The sequence below is a fragment of the Nipponia nippon genome, unplaced genomic scaffold (assembly GCF_047370975.1).
Source record: "Nipponia nippon isolate SJK-2023a ecotype South Korea unplaced genomic scaffold, ASM4737097v1 scaffold_4, whole genome shotgun sequence".
NCBI lineage: Eukaryota > Metazoa > Chordata > Aves > Pelecaniformes > Threskiornithidae > Nipponia > Nipponia nippon.
This window is the reverse complement of record NW_028262358.1, coordinates 54,752,864-54,768,169: the sequence shown is the minus strand read 5'-3', so window position 1 is coordinate 54,768,169 and position 15,306 is coordinate 54,752,864. Positions and strand designations below refer to the sequence as shown.

At 39.7% G+C, this 15,306-nt stretch overlaps 1 protein-coding gene across 2 annotated transcripts in view; it reads right to left on the bottom strand.

The window, feature by feature from the left end:
- The window catches only part of UST (uronyl 2-sulfotransferase), a 167,845-nt gene that overhangs the window by 91,125 nt on the left and 61,414 nt on the right, over positions 1-15,306 (bottom strand). For both annotated transcript variants that reach the window (XM_087777011.1, XM_087777012.1), the window contains exon 2: positions 12,229-12,272. In XM_087777011.1, coding sequence (XP_087633137.1) covers positions 12,229-12,272 — 44 coding nt within the window. The remainder of the gene's footprint in view (positions 1-12,228; positions 12,273-15,306) is intronic.

The window sequence follows — 15,306 nt, the reverse complement described above, 5'->3', positions numbered from 1 at the left end:
ACTGGCTTCTCCTTTCTGAGCAGACACTAACCTGTGGTCAGATAGTGCTCCGTGTTCAACACGGACAAAACTGCTAAAATCGTGAAAGCAAGGAAACATTTGCTGACGTCACACATCTCTATATAGCATCACATCTTCCCAGTGCATCCTCTCCGTTTTTTTTCCTGTCCAACCGAGACAGAACTATAAGAATTTTAAAACTGGCTTACTGAGTCAAAGCAATGGCCCATTTGGCTCATGAGTGGTGGAAAATGCTCACTAGGCACCTGCAAACCTGAGCGCTGTCAGCAGTCCATTTCTCTGCAGTATCTCTCCTCCTCCTCCTCCAGTGCCCCCAAAGATTGCACATGGGATGTTAGAAGGCACATCCTTGCCTGTTTCCTGAAGAATTTCTTACACAACCTACTACACCAACAAATTCCAGAATTTTGTTACCCACCATGCATTTCATTTTTAGCTCATCTTCTACCTTTTCCAGAGAATCTGCGTTCTCGCGTTGCGGGTTTCATGAAGACAGATCAGACAATTCAGTCACCAGCTTTGAGATCTTCTTAGGTCCATTGGATGCCTCTCTTTAATTGAGGTTTGTCACAAGCCTGCCATGGCCTATTTAAAGACAAACTCTAAGGCCACTAACAGATAACATATTCCAAACCCAACTTCAGGAATTGCTGCACAAAATCTCATTCCACACAAGCATCAACTTATTCTTACTCACTTTTAAAGCAATTACAATGAAGAATCGCTAGCACAAAGATATGTCAGCAGAAAACATGACTGAAAGATGAAAAAGAGAGAAAACAAAATAAATTACTAGTTAGCCTCCTTCTTCCCCAGCTAAACCACACAGATCCAGTTATGTCAAGAGCCACCTGTAGAGTGTAGTGACATTAGACAGAGACAGAGTTTTTGGAATTAACCAACTCTAAAGCAGACCAGCCAGCACAATCTTCTCTATGGGTCACTGAAAATAACACTAGAAACCACAAGAAAGGTAAGGGTGAAGTTTGTTTGCTTTCACAGTTGGAAAGCCATATAGCTGCAGTGGAGCACTGAAAATAAGGCAGAAGAAGTAACACAAGATTCTTCTGTTGCATCTTCGTTAAGCAACTAATTTAATTGAAAAAGGATGACTTCCCCCCCCACCCTGCCCCAAACAGTGCATTTCATCTGTTTAGCAGCTGACATATTTGGAAGAATAAGTTAAAATGTGTTCTCTAATGATTCAACATCCCTAAGTACCAAAATAAATTGAAAACATAAGCATGGAGCACAAGCAGCAAAAGGGGATGGCTTGTATGCATAGTCCTCAAACTTAAGACCAAAGAAAAGCATTACTATGAAGCGTCCACCAAAGCTAATAGTTCCTGATGTGTCCCACAAAACAGATCTGTATAGCCAATATCAAAACTTCCAATAATTTTTCTGTGAAGAAGTACTGCACCTTTACAAACCTAAAAAGAGCTCAGTCCAAAGCATAGCAAAGTCTCCCGTTAAGTCTCAGATCAGGTCCTATTACAAGACACCATGGCTATACATACAGCAAATTGAAACTACAATATCAATAGCAACCTGGGAAAATTACAAAGAAAAGGTCAAAGATCAAGTTTTCGAAGTTTGGCTGCATCCTGTCAATACATTTCATTTTGCTCCTTTTATACCTTACACCTGATTTACCTTCCTGCAACAGCAGCTCACAGCTGAGCAAAACCTCTACTTCGGCAATCTGCTGCACAAGATTCCCCACCAAAGGGAGTGCAGAACCAGGTTTATTTCAGGCACGTGATGTTACAGCAACGTTCAAATCCAGCACAGGTATACCAAGAGTCAAACAGGTTGGTAAAGAGCAGATGCTCTGTTCACTCAGCAGTTTCAGGTGGTCACTGATGTTAGGCAGCCTCTGGAGGTGTGAGCAGGACTCCTGGCTCTCATCACTCAGCAACACTCGCTGTGCGCAAGCGGTGGCAGCTCCAGCTCCTCTCAGGGATGAAGCGGGTGAGAGGCAATCACCCCACCAAACAGATAATTGCTTGGGGAAGGGGTACAACCAACACCTGCTAGATTAACCAAATCTTTTCCTTTTGCCCTTTCTTAAGATAGCGTGCTTTTCAACCTCCTCTTCATTCTTCTTGCTTTCCTCTGCAGTTTGCAACTTGTTCACCTCTTCTGGAACCAAAATTAGATATAGTGCTATATCTTGTCACCCTAATGCCAAAGAGAACTGAACAGTTATCCTTCTTATCTTGCAGACATCCCTTTTTAATACATCTCAGGATGGCATTTAGAAGAATCAAAGCATATGGGACTGTCTCTGGGATAGAGAGGGGTGCAGAACATAAAGCCATCACTCTTTCTTCTTTACCCTACATGAGTGTAAGCAGATTACAACAGAAAAAGAACAGGAGGACCCTCATTAGTTTTCTTGTGAGAAGCACTATTTTCATCTCTTACTTCTAAAGTTCATCACATTGTGGAAGTCGTCTTACTGATATGCACCTATCTCATAACAAGATAAAGGAGATAAATGATGTAAGGACATGGTTCACTGACACTGGTATTCGTTGAGGGAACTAGCATGAATTCAGGTAGGTTAAGAATTTTGGTGTCACTTTAATTACCCAGTTTTCCACTGGAAGGTTTTCCATGTAATATCAAAAACCCCTTAAGCTGCAGAATTTGTGCAAGCCAGATTTTAACTCCAGAGCAGCTTCACATTTTATGTACATGTATCTTGGAACTGTAAAGTTTAAAACTGCTGGTTTTCCTCCCGAGCCTAGGGTTTTGTACACTCTGTGATGTGCTCAGAACACACTGGCACAGTTATTCTTTGTTTAAATAGTAAATCCTATCACATCCAACCCACTTGTTTATATTGGATACTTACAAAACGAGAGATATTAAGTAGCTAAGCCTGGTTTTAAAACTTTTTCTAATACATCACGGCACTGGTGTTCCCTTAAGTAACATAACTACCTTACAGTAGCTTCTATCCTTCCAATGCAATATTCACAAATTCACCCCGGGAGCCAGTAATATTGGATTTGAATGTGGTCAGTGGTAGATTAAATAATTTATTCCTCTGTATGCACTTGTCTTTCTTCACATTAAGCTTTAACCCTTTTGTTCCTATTGTGGCTGACTACCTACTCGGCTGCAGCTAGTGCAACAACTCATGGTTTCACCATTGCCAAGGATCTGTCATACTGTGTTTCACTTTGCCCTCCTGCCCTTTACTTTAGGCCCCCTTCAGTAGTTTCACATTTTATTTTAATGTCTCCAGCATGCTTGTCTTTTCCACTGCACTTTGCACAGGCACTTTATAAGTCAATTGCAGTATGAAATAAAGGTTGTTTATAGCCGTAACTGGAATTTAATTTGTAAAACAGGCCAGTGCTGCTGGGCTGTAATCCATATGCTCATTACTGATGAGCTGGCTCTGAGGTGCCCTCGCTCCGCATGCTCAGAGGAACTCAAAGGGACTGAATTTCCATCACAGCTTCTGCAGGTAACAGACTCAAATCTAGTTCACGACAATGTGTCACCACCTGGAAGGAGCAACACCAAGAAGCACCTACAGGAAGGACAACGTGCTGCTGGCCAACTCTTCCAGCAGAGCCAGAACACAGCAGAAATCCCAGTGTCATCTAAAATTACTCAAAAGCCCAGAATACCTTCCCTGACTGACCACGGTCCACGTCCGAGTCACAAGTGGATGCTGGAGATGCCACGTGTCGGAGGCAATAATGGACGAGACCCAGCATCAAGCGCTCCCATTTCACCCTTCTGCAATCTGAAATAATTAATCTGGCTTGCTCAGGCAAACCAAACCTCATTCCTGCTGACCAAGGCAGGACTCCTTTCCATCTCAATGGAGGGAGCTTCTCCTTGCATCTACTCAAAATCCCTAACAGTGCCAGCAGCAAAGGTCTCCACAGTGCCCCAGGACGCTGGGGTGTCATGGGTGCTGTCCCGAGAATTACCTATTCATACCCATACTGCCCTGTCCTTACATTACTCACCCAAACTCCTCCTTCACCTGAACTACCATGATACCACCACTCTCATCATATAGACCCCTTCAGCCCAGTCAAGACACCCTGTCCTCTTTGCCTGATGTTTTGACTCTACTTTTAACAACTCATAGGCGAGTTCACAATCTCAGTTTTGATGAAAGCTCAAGGCCTTCACCACTATTTACTGTCACCTGAACTACACTTTATAGTTTTGTAAAGCCCGAGTAGAAAACTGCCAGGACTTACCAGCTCATCTTCAAAATCATCTGGCTTTCAAAATAATACTGGAATTCTTATTTGTTTTTTTTGGTTGGGGTTTTTTTTTGTTTGTTTTTTTTTGTTTCGTTTTGTTTTGGTTTTTCAGTTTTGCAAGCCTCCACAGCACCCCAAGTTCCAGGTTTTCAAGTTTTGTCTTCTTCGAACATTGGAGCTAGAAAACCCTCTTTTTTTTTCAGGTCAACTGAGAATCTTTCAGAACTGTTTAATGGTAACAGTTCAAGATTTAAGAACAGCATCAACAAGTAAGACTCATGGTAAAATCATGAGTGTTACTCAACTGAGTCACAAGGCTTAGCAACATCAACCAAATCAGTTTGTCACTTTCAAAGGATTCCCTGTCATGCTACCCCTATCCAGAATGACAGATTTTTGTTTTTCCGCTGAAGATTTAAGTCATCCTAAATCACAGACCCACCTGTAACTGGACTTCAGTATTATAATCCAACACTTCCTAATAAAAAGATAATGAAGATGGCCACGACTGAGTGGATATGACTGAGTGGTTATGACCTCCTCCTATGCTATGTTAGTTTATGAATACCTTCCTATCATGGAAAGAAGAGGAAGAAGAGGGGAATGTATTGGACAGCTGGAAATTTAAAACTGTAATCTGTAAGAGATATTCATATGCTGTGAATAACCTGCATGGATGCTTTGCAGGTGAACAAAAATCAACTCAGAATGGATTACGTCCTAAATTTCAGTGAAATCACAGAGCTCTACTAGCTTCAGAAGTGGGGACCCTAAGGCCTTGGGTAGTTTTTTAGCTATGGTATGTGACAGAACAAAATCTACAGGTTGCAAAGTTGGTGATATCAGAATTTTTCTATTTTCTGTAACAGTCGGTAGGCTGCTGTGTTAATGCCAGAGGCAAGAAAAATTCACCTTTAACTATGCACACAGCCTGATAAGTAAAGTACAAACCAAAAGATGAAATACTTTTCAAGCATCTTTGAAATTAGATGGATAAAACCTACAGACTACTGTCATTCACAAAACCTGCATCCCTGTCGTCTCTCAGTGTCCTTCAAAATTGAGAGGCTGAAAATGTCCGGCTTAGTAAAAAGCCAGTTCACTACTGTTGAAACTTTTGCAGGATGTCAGCATGCACAGTATCCCTCACGGATTTATCTTCTTGTGACAGGCAATCTGGCTTTAGTTTCCCGAGTCTCTTCGTACTGTCCATTTACTATCTGTCAGCCTCCCCGTTAACACCACCTTTCTGATATACTATAAACTGAAGAAGTATTTAAAAAAATGTAATCTTCTTCTCTATTTTGGTAAATAACACATAAATAATATGAACAGATAAATAACAAAATAATTTATTGTCCTGAAGATTCTTGATCAATAAATTAATGTGACTAAAACAAAACAGAAATTAGTACTCCAGTACTATTCAAATATTTTTATGACCCAATTCACACTTAATAGTACAGATTCAATTCTATCCTTTGGCAATATCTCCGTAACACTAGTGTGCTATATCATTCACCACCTGTAGCTTCAGCAGGATTCCAACTGATTATAATTAACAGACAATGGTGAAATCTTCTGGAAAAATCAGATTTTTGTTCCCCTGAGATACTGTGATTTATAAGGAATGAGAACACAATTTAAAAAGAACATAAAATAATTATTCCCAATACTTCTACAATTATTTTACACTGCCCTTAATAAACTGAAGGAAGTGGAGAAACATTTTATTCTCTTTAAAATTGCAGTATTTTATTGACTGTACTAGGCTCAAAAGCTCAGGTTTACAGTAAAACAGTACTTCAAACTATAAAGGGGATCTTTGTGGCTAAGACACTTACTGAATCCTCTTTTGATATTTTGATTTTATCAGCCAGGTATTGAGTCTGGTAATCACAGGAAGTTACTTACTCTATTTTAGCATTTCTAAATTCTGACAATTTTTGCTAGCCGAAAACTTTCACACTGCACAATCATCTCATAAACAACTCTTCATTTTACAAGCAGAATAGGGCTTTTTTCAATCACTGAAATCTCCTCCCACCTTACCGTGGATGGGTTGCTTCAAAGATTATCCACCGTTTGTTTTAGAACAGCTAAACAGAGAATTTCAGCTCTGTCAAAAACACACACACTACTATTCATGCTCTTAACACCCCTAATAAGCACATACCTAAAAGGAAACAAATCTTGCTTGTTTGGGTTTTTTTGGTGTTTTTTTTGTTTCTTTGTGTGTGTGTGTTTGGGTTTTTTTTGTTTTTTGTTTTTGGGTTTTTTTTTTTTTTTTTTAGATCAGGCACTTCATCCCTAACAAATCAATCACTTAAGACTGTAAGGCACTGAAGGGGTAAAAACCATGTTCTCAAAAAAGATGGCTAGAACTAAAACACAAGCTCAAATAACACAGGAAGTATACACTAAAAAAAAAAAAATCAAAATTAAAAGAAAAATGCACAGCTCTTGGCTGTTATCTTAGTACTGTTATCAAAAGAATTGGAAAAAATAAAGCTGACACAAATGTGATGAACATAAAAACTCAATGTAACTGGGGCAATGCTGATATCAACATTTAGTAAGATTTAAAGTCAAATAAAAGAAAGAAAAAATTCTGCTTGACAACAGAGGGTGACAAGGACTGGGTACAGTACATACCAAAGGCCACTCAAGGATTCTATCTTTTCCCATAGTCTTGATCCATAAGGAGAACATGAACAATTCACAGAATCATAGAATCACTAAGGTTGGAAAAGACCCTTAAGATCGAGTCCAACTGTTAACGTAGCACTGCCAAGCCCACCACTAAATCATGTCCTCAAGCACCATGTCTACCCATCTTTTAAATACCTCCAGGAATTATCACGTAAGTACCAGCTAAGAACTGCAAGAATGCTGAAAAGGGTATTTATCCACTTCCCAGCTTCAAACCAATAAAATCAGATCAAACTTATTTTATGTATGCATTTTATTTCTTTTCATTTTGACCTCATCCTGACCCACATCCATTTTTGTATTCACTTAAAGCTTTGAAGCACTGTCACACATGTGCTAAGCATAGGGCTTTGCTGACACCTAAACAGCTGCCAAAAGACATTGGGTCCATGACAGACATCCCAGAAAACTGTCAAGAAAAGGAGGACAGACCACTTGAATGCTATTTATCTGTCATTTGTGTGCACAGCTCCTTTACACATATATATCAGCTGCACGAAAAGAGGGACATGTCCTGATGCTCATGCCAAGTTCTCAGGGGAAAAGCTTTCAATCAATAACAACAGTAGGTTTGATAAATATCGCATCATTTGTCCTCAAAGGCCAGCTTCATCACCTTGGATGCAGGAAAAAACCTCAGGGAGTTTTGCTAAGAAAATAGCTAGCCCAAATACTGGAACAACATACACCTGTTTTATTTGCTGAAATGCTCAGACAAGAAATAGATCAACTGAACACCGTCAGTCACTAACGAACATCAATTTCACAGGTGTGTTTTAAAAACAGGCTAGCATCATCTGTAGGCATCACTTAGACTCCAATCTACAGAGAAAGTATAAACAAATGATCACTTTGCAAAAACCTTAAAATTGATATTTTCAGATGTATATAAAAAAACCCAGAAGGTAGTGAGATAAGAGATTTGAACTAGGAAGTTCAAGTTCTTTAACTCAAAGAGTTAATTTTTACTAACAGAGTAGGAGATTACGTTTGGCTCAACTATATTCCCTTTTTATGTGTCACATACTAACACCAGCAAGACCAGAGGTGTGCTAGGTTACTGGAGGTTGCATCTGCCTGCAGAGAAGCACACACAGATCTGCCTTAGAACTTGTGAAAATCTAGGATTAGTCAATCTCTGGTCAAGTCCTTGGTGCCTAAGGACCAAAGAAGAGTGGTCTGTGCCAGACACATTACCTTCATACCACTGGCATGGCAACCTTCACACCACTGGCAAGCGTAACCACTGCTAATGTTTAACAGTCAAGTAAACATTTACTGGGGGAAGACTTGAAAAGCTGGCTCAACTGGCCTTAAAGGGAGAACCAGAGCCACACCAGCAATGTTCATGTACAGCAGTGAGCAAAGCTTTCCTTCTCAGCTTACACTGAGAAAATTGCTGCTGCCACCTTTATTTGAAAAAACAGCCCAGTACCCTGATCTCCTGAAACATGATGATGACATTCCTTATTCAGAGAACAAGTGCTATTTTCAGTTCTTCCAGTGGGAATAAAACCACATAGTATTTAAAAAAGTTTTGGCACCGAGCCATGACGAAAAGCCAAAACTAATACAATTTCCAACAAAACACTGGAATGTACCCTGCAAAACAGCTACAGCCCGGTGCATATCAACCGTTGGTGGCCTTCCACTACAGCTAACTACATACTGCCGATATTAGCTATCGGTCATTTCAACCCTGGGCAATAGACTGTTGTTCATTACCTCAGTTTGTAGTTTTTAAGCATTTTAGAGCAGACACATAAAATTAGAATCCTTTTGACTCTAAAACTTACTTCCTAAACCTACCAAATCCCCCTCTGATGTTTTCATTTCATTCAGGGCATGCTGTAATTTCCCCTGATGAATACAGCGGGCATTAGGAAAACGCTGGAGAGCTTCGCATAATAGTGCCACGTAGGACTGACCACAGTTGAACGCAGCAGGGCAAAGGTATGCTTTCCAGGGTAAGTGACTGCCAGGATCGAAACAAACAAATTGAGGGCTTTTTCATCTGTGCATTACACATGCTACTGAAGAAAGGTGCATCATATCACCTGTGCTTTGTGAGGATCACAACTGAAAATACTATTTGTAACGAAATATTTTAAATGTTGGATTCAGGATTAATTTCTTCTGACAGCTTTTTATACGTCAAATTAAACCATTCATTGACCTTAACCATCTATTAGAATAACAGAATCATAGCATGGTTTGGGTTGGAAGGGACCTTAAAGATCATCTGGTTCCAACCCCCCTGCCATGGGCAGAGACACCTTCCACTAAACCAGGTTGCTCAAAGCCTCATCCAGCCTGGCCTATTAGTTTAAATGGAGACAGTTATCTAGCCATATGATTAGAGGCTACCTGAAATATAATGACAATTACAGTGAATTTAGTTTCACTCACACAGGCAGAGTTCACAGCTCAGAGCTGAAGCTGTAGGAGGGTAAATAATTACACTTTTAGCCAATAATGCAATGAGTGAGATTTACAAAGCAAGAGCATCTTCCTGCCAAACATGACCCTAAGCAAATACCAGGAATTATCTGCCCTTTTACAAATCCCCACCCAGCCCATGTTTTGATTAGAAGAATGAAAAACAAAACACAAAACCCCACCCAAGAACAAGCAGGTTTGCGCACAGGTTATCCAAGGGATGATCAAAAATGTATGCATCCATCTTTTATCAATATTTCTAAACACAGGCAAGTACTTCAAAAAGCAAAATACCTGTAACCTATACAAGGCTATAGCCTGTTATTCCACTGTTATTCACTAAGCTTTCAGGAGTGAGGATGATAACAGAGGAAGCCCAAAAACTTAACTGACTTCAAGGAGCTAATCAAAGGGTACCTACACAGCCAATCAATCAATTATGTAGGTATCTAATCAGCTGGCCTTTCTACAGACAGCTGAGCTGCAGCTGGATGAAGCTGCATGAATACAGCCCAAAAGTACATGTTTAGATAGGCAAAAGAAATTTTCATAATGTAAACAGCCAAGTGTCTGGGTTGGATAAATCTGTCCAACTGCTACTGCCCATTGGAGCACAGTTCCCATCCACAGCACCATTAATTGGTAACGCAAAATTCCTGAAGTAAAAGGACAAAAATCTGATTAAAGTTTAAGGTTAAAAACTCTTATCTAGATTACAGCCTCTTCCTTACTGGCACAGCTAGGCATTTCTGAGTGCTAACACAAGCATGAAAAATACAGGTCTAGAAGAAGCATTGCTTTACTCTTCCGAGCTGAGTGTTCACTGTGGTGACCTGACAAACATAATGCTTTACTCCATGCAAGCTGCTGTACTTCTGGGCAAGCGAAGCAGATGGTACCCAAATAACAACAAAAAAAAAAAAATCTTTCAAGAGCACAAGAAGGTACTAAGTAAATTTTAAGTGTGAAACATTTGTTTAGCCTTAGATTCCCCCCTGTCCCATCTCAGTTAGTAATGATGAACTTAACAGGTTGATTTTGTCACTTCTGTCTACATCCATTTGTTTTTGTAACTGCGCATGCAGAAAACCTGAGTAATTTGTGTTGAAAGGAAGAAAATCAGATGTATATGATCCCTCTAAGTGAGCTGTCTGAACTTTAAGAGCGTAACAAATTTCCACATATCAGCTGAAAATTACAGATCTCGTGCACAGAGAGTTTGCAGCAAAAATGTGAAGAAACCCAGATTATTGTAGCTTGCTTTCACTGATAACGAAGCTAGACAGAATCTCTTTCCACATTTCCCTCCTTCCCCTGACCGAAAGCCAACTGTTTCACCACACAGATGCACACACGTGGTTGAGCATTCAAACTCAAGGCCTGGTGGCTCAGGATGTGATTTCATGGTCAGTTTGAACAGAGATGAGTGAGGACTACCATCAGAGATAGTGGCTTTTCACCTCCACCCCATCTCTCACTACTCACTCTCACCTGCTGCGCGAGCATTAACGGTGGGCCACATCAGCGAAATAATCTGTCAGAAAACTAAACTAGAAGACAGACATGTTTTCAAGTAACTGCTCTAGCTCACCTGCATCAGCCCGGCGGGAATCCTGCACTGCTGAGGAAAGAATGAACCTTTCATCAGCAGAATGCACTTTTTGGCTAGAAGTGACCATGAAATCTCACCCTTTCATGGGGAGTTCTTAAAACGGGTAAAATTTCTACTTAAATACCAATAGGGCTTTTGAAAGCATTCAGGCATCTAAATTCCATTAAAACAATACTACTTGAAAAGTTTTATATTAAAGTCATAGGCTATATTATATAAATTAGCCTATGGCTAACTATTATAATATACATAAACACAGTATCTCCGCCCCCCTTTCTGCTTTGGTGTTTTACAAGTAACAGTGAGAATTCTGCATAATTTGGAAAGGAAACTTTCAGAAAAGCTGCACCTCCAAGTGTTGCAACTGCATAGAATAAAGACTCCAAAACCACAGTTAGTTCTACCCAAATACCTCAATAAGATACTACACCGTACCTACAGAAATAAAGTGAGTCTGGAGAAATTAGAACGTGGCAAGAGAACTGCTGTCTTTTTTTTTTTTTTTTAAATAGCTACTATACCAAAGGAGTTATAACAGCCTTCTTTTCTGGAAAGACAGACACAAGATAGTACCAAATCATGTTTTAGAGAATAAATCAACACAGGGTAAAACAAAAGAAAATAAAACAAGAGACCCTAAGTGCCTGCTTCTACTTCTTCCTCTTGAATAAACCATCGCGATGCTGGTCCTCACCTGAAATGTCATAAGGCACCATGATGATGGTGAGGGAAAAGTCAAAGCTGCACAGTCATAGTGATGGGAACAGTGTACCCTGTCCCTATAAAAGGACTCATTACACACATTCATTAAACATATCCTACTGCTCTGCTTGAAAGCATTGCACCTGCAGCAGAACCCATGTTCTAGGAACTGCTGCCAGCAAAAAGGCCATCTTCACTTGCCTTATTAGCTCCAACTGCAGTGTCTTGCTTTTGAAGAATGTCCTGACAGACAAAACACTGCTAAAATCTTGTCTCCCCTTGACTCAGTGACAAAAACTCCATTAGTTTAGTCACACAGAGATTTAACCCAAGTTACTTACAAATGCCTGAAAACATTGGGGGAAAAAAGTTGAAAAGGCCAAGCGCTGTTGATGTAAACTCAGCAGAGTTGCTTTGCACACAAGTAAACGTACAATTAATTAAAAACCAAAGCCAAAAAAGCAAGAAGAAAGCAAACACAAAATAACAGCAGCTCACCTTTTGAGGGGGTGGTCCGTGGTCATCCAAATAAGTGGAATTTCCTACAAAAAGAAGAAGGATGGAGATAAAGTAATCCAACTTCAAAACTTGCCAATTCATGGAACCAGTGTATCTCTATCCCACTGGTTCTGTGGTGTCAAATAATTCAAGAAAAATAAATACTCTCTGCTTTAATTTTTGATTAACAAGAGAAAAACAAAACTGATTTGCTTTGGCTACATTTGTGATAAAAGATCACATGCACATTGTCATTTTAGCGAAGAACTGAACAGGCCAAGGCAGCTTTAATTAAATAATCACGGCATTCAACTATTTGCATGACAAAACCTGTCAGCTGCATCCTTGTACATTTTAAGCAAGTGAGCACAGTTAACCTCAAAAAGATTTCTTAAATAATAAAGTATCAAAGGCCTTCATCAGATTTTCGTCTGATGGAGTTGACAAGCATTCATTTATCTTTCTTCTAACATGGATTTTCCCCAACCTCCAGGCTAATTTTTTGTTCCCAAACAGTATGAGGACTGTAAAAAGCACGTCCTGCTCATGAGCATCTCCGTTCCTGGCGTGTTGAGTGGGCAGCAGATACTGCCTCTGGGGCAACACAGGCTAATGGGAGCAAAATATAATTTGGCACCAAAGAGCTCTTGTCTTGTCAATCTGGCCAAAAGGACACTGTGTCATGTTGTTTTTCAGAATGCCAGAAAAAACAAAGAGATTTCTGGATCCAGGAGGCAGAAAGCAGAAGTCTGTGTGTGAGTGAGTGTGATGAATTTCCATGTACAATAAAAAGTCAGGATTACTTTGCAGAAGTATATTGCCTTCTGGTTTTTTCTATGCTTTTCTAGCATAGGCTATAAAGTTATGAAAACTTGAGTCAAAAGGCTTCCAACATTTCTACTATCCATTCCTCTGACACGATTCTAATTGCCAGGGAAGTAATTCAGTTCCCAGACTGCTAACAGAGTTGTGTATGGCTTTCCAGTAAAGTAGCTACTCCATACACAGTGAGATGGACTTGCAAAGAAGCATCTCAGGAAAACGCAGAGTTACACCCGGGAGGGGAGCAAGAAAAAGCTCTGTTAGTGCCTCTCCTTTCACACTCATTCAGGATTTAACTTTCCTGTAGGATCAGGCTGTTACTCTGTAGTTCATAGGAACTTTCTCCTCTTTGTAATTAATTAAGCTGAAAGACTGCCACTGTTGTTGATAAAAATAACTCTTATGGTTTTCTCATTGTGTCAGCAGGATTGTTTCATTTCATGCTAAAAGAAGTGAAGTTTGCTAAAAAGCATTTTTGTTGTCTAAACAAGTTAACCCATTAGAAATGCCATAAACATTATATGAAAACTACTAATTTGTTAAAAAGAGTAACAAAACTTTGAGTTTTGTAATTGCTATTAAGAAGGATACATTAATAGTCACATGCATTTCTCGTCTCCCCAAAACATAGGCAGCTTATACTTATACAAATAAAAAGGAATATTAACTGCATATATATTACCTATATCTTTAGCGATCACCTATCACGGACCATTTTGCTGTGGAGGATTCAAATTACCTTCTTCTCTTGGGAAAACAGATCATTACAGTCATAGTTTATACAGGATCTTACAGAGCAGCATCAAGAGTGTCTGAGCCATCCTACAGGAACCTTTTTGATACATTCTTTACAATTAAGGACGCAATAACAACCAATTTCACCTTTCTGTATCAGTAATCTATGTTCTTAGTGTGCATGCTGCATTTTCCTTCTTTTGTAATTTTTTAATGATTAAAATTACATCAAAATATCCCTGGCTTTGAACAGTTGTTTGTACAACTTTGGTTCATTTCATAAAGGTCTTTTTCATGGCAGTTGCTTGCTCAAATCCAGAAGCAACTCATGGTGATAGAAACTAATTGCCAGACAGACACAAGTGATCAAGGAAATTAAGAGTACTGATTTGAAACCCAGTCAGAATAGCTTACAAATGGAGAGCAATGGAAGGAAAGCTGCAGACGTTCCCCGCTCCCTTACGCTGCCCCAAAGGCCCTGGGCTGAGCTAGTTCCCTTCCCCTGCCCGATCTCCTATTTCTGCTCCTCAGGCACATGAACCAGAGCCTACCTCAGTATCCACAGCATGCCACATCAATTCAATAGTCTGAATTCTTTTGGGCTCAAGTTTACAATGCGTATTTGTTTTCAGTAATAAAAGTGAAACCTTTTGCTGTATGATTCATACATAAGTAAAAACCACTAAAATAGCTCAACAAATCCAGCTTCGATGGAGTGGAACGGGCAGGCTCTGGGGTATGCCGGCCAGTTCCTTAACCCCGTGAAGCCCTGCACGTGCTCTCACTGATCATTGTATCATAGAGTTGGGCTTGCTTCCATTCTGCTTGCAAAACCGGGGCCACACTACAAGAGCCTTAATGCATGCAGAAATATCCTGAAAACCGTGTACCTAGGCCAGAACATTTCTGCAGAAAACCTGCAGGAAGGATGATGACTTTCTAACACAAGAAGAGGCCATGAAAAGCACAGTAAGCGTAACTCCCAAGTTGGATATTTACAAGTTTTATGAACTTAAGACAGCAGGCCGCTTTCACGTGTAGGGCCACTTTTCAGAGAATACATATCAGACTAGGTTAGTTTAAAAACAAAAGAAAAATTCCGCATTATGAATATTGCAACAATGGAGAAATACCAAGGTAAAGCCAATCTATGAACTATTGTCTACTAAGAGATGACAAAGTAGTACAAAAAGGAGAGTTGCACAGTAAAAATCAGGGACTTAGGAATGAATACCATGAACAGTGAAACCACTGTTCATAAGTTCAAGTGTTTACTGTAACTGTATCAACATGACAAGCTTATCTAAGATGGAGAACATTATTATGTAGCTTTTATATGCTCTCGCACAGATAGCATGTGTTTGACATCACTAAGTGCCGCAAGAAGAGAAGAGGCTTTCTGTGCTGGAAATGATAAAGTGATAGAAGAGGAGGGCATCTTTCTTCCTTAAGAATCTAGTCCATTGCCCCGAAGCAACCTATGTCATTGAATTATTATGATGACTTCTCTAAAGTCCTTTA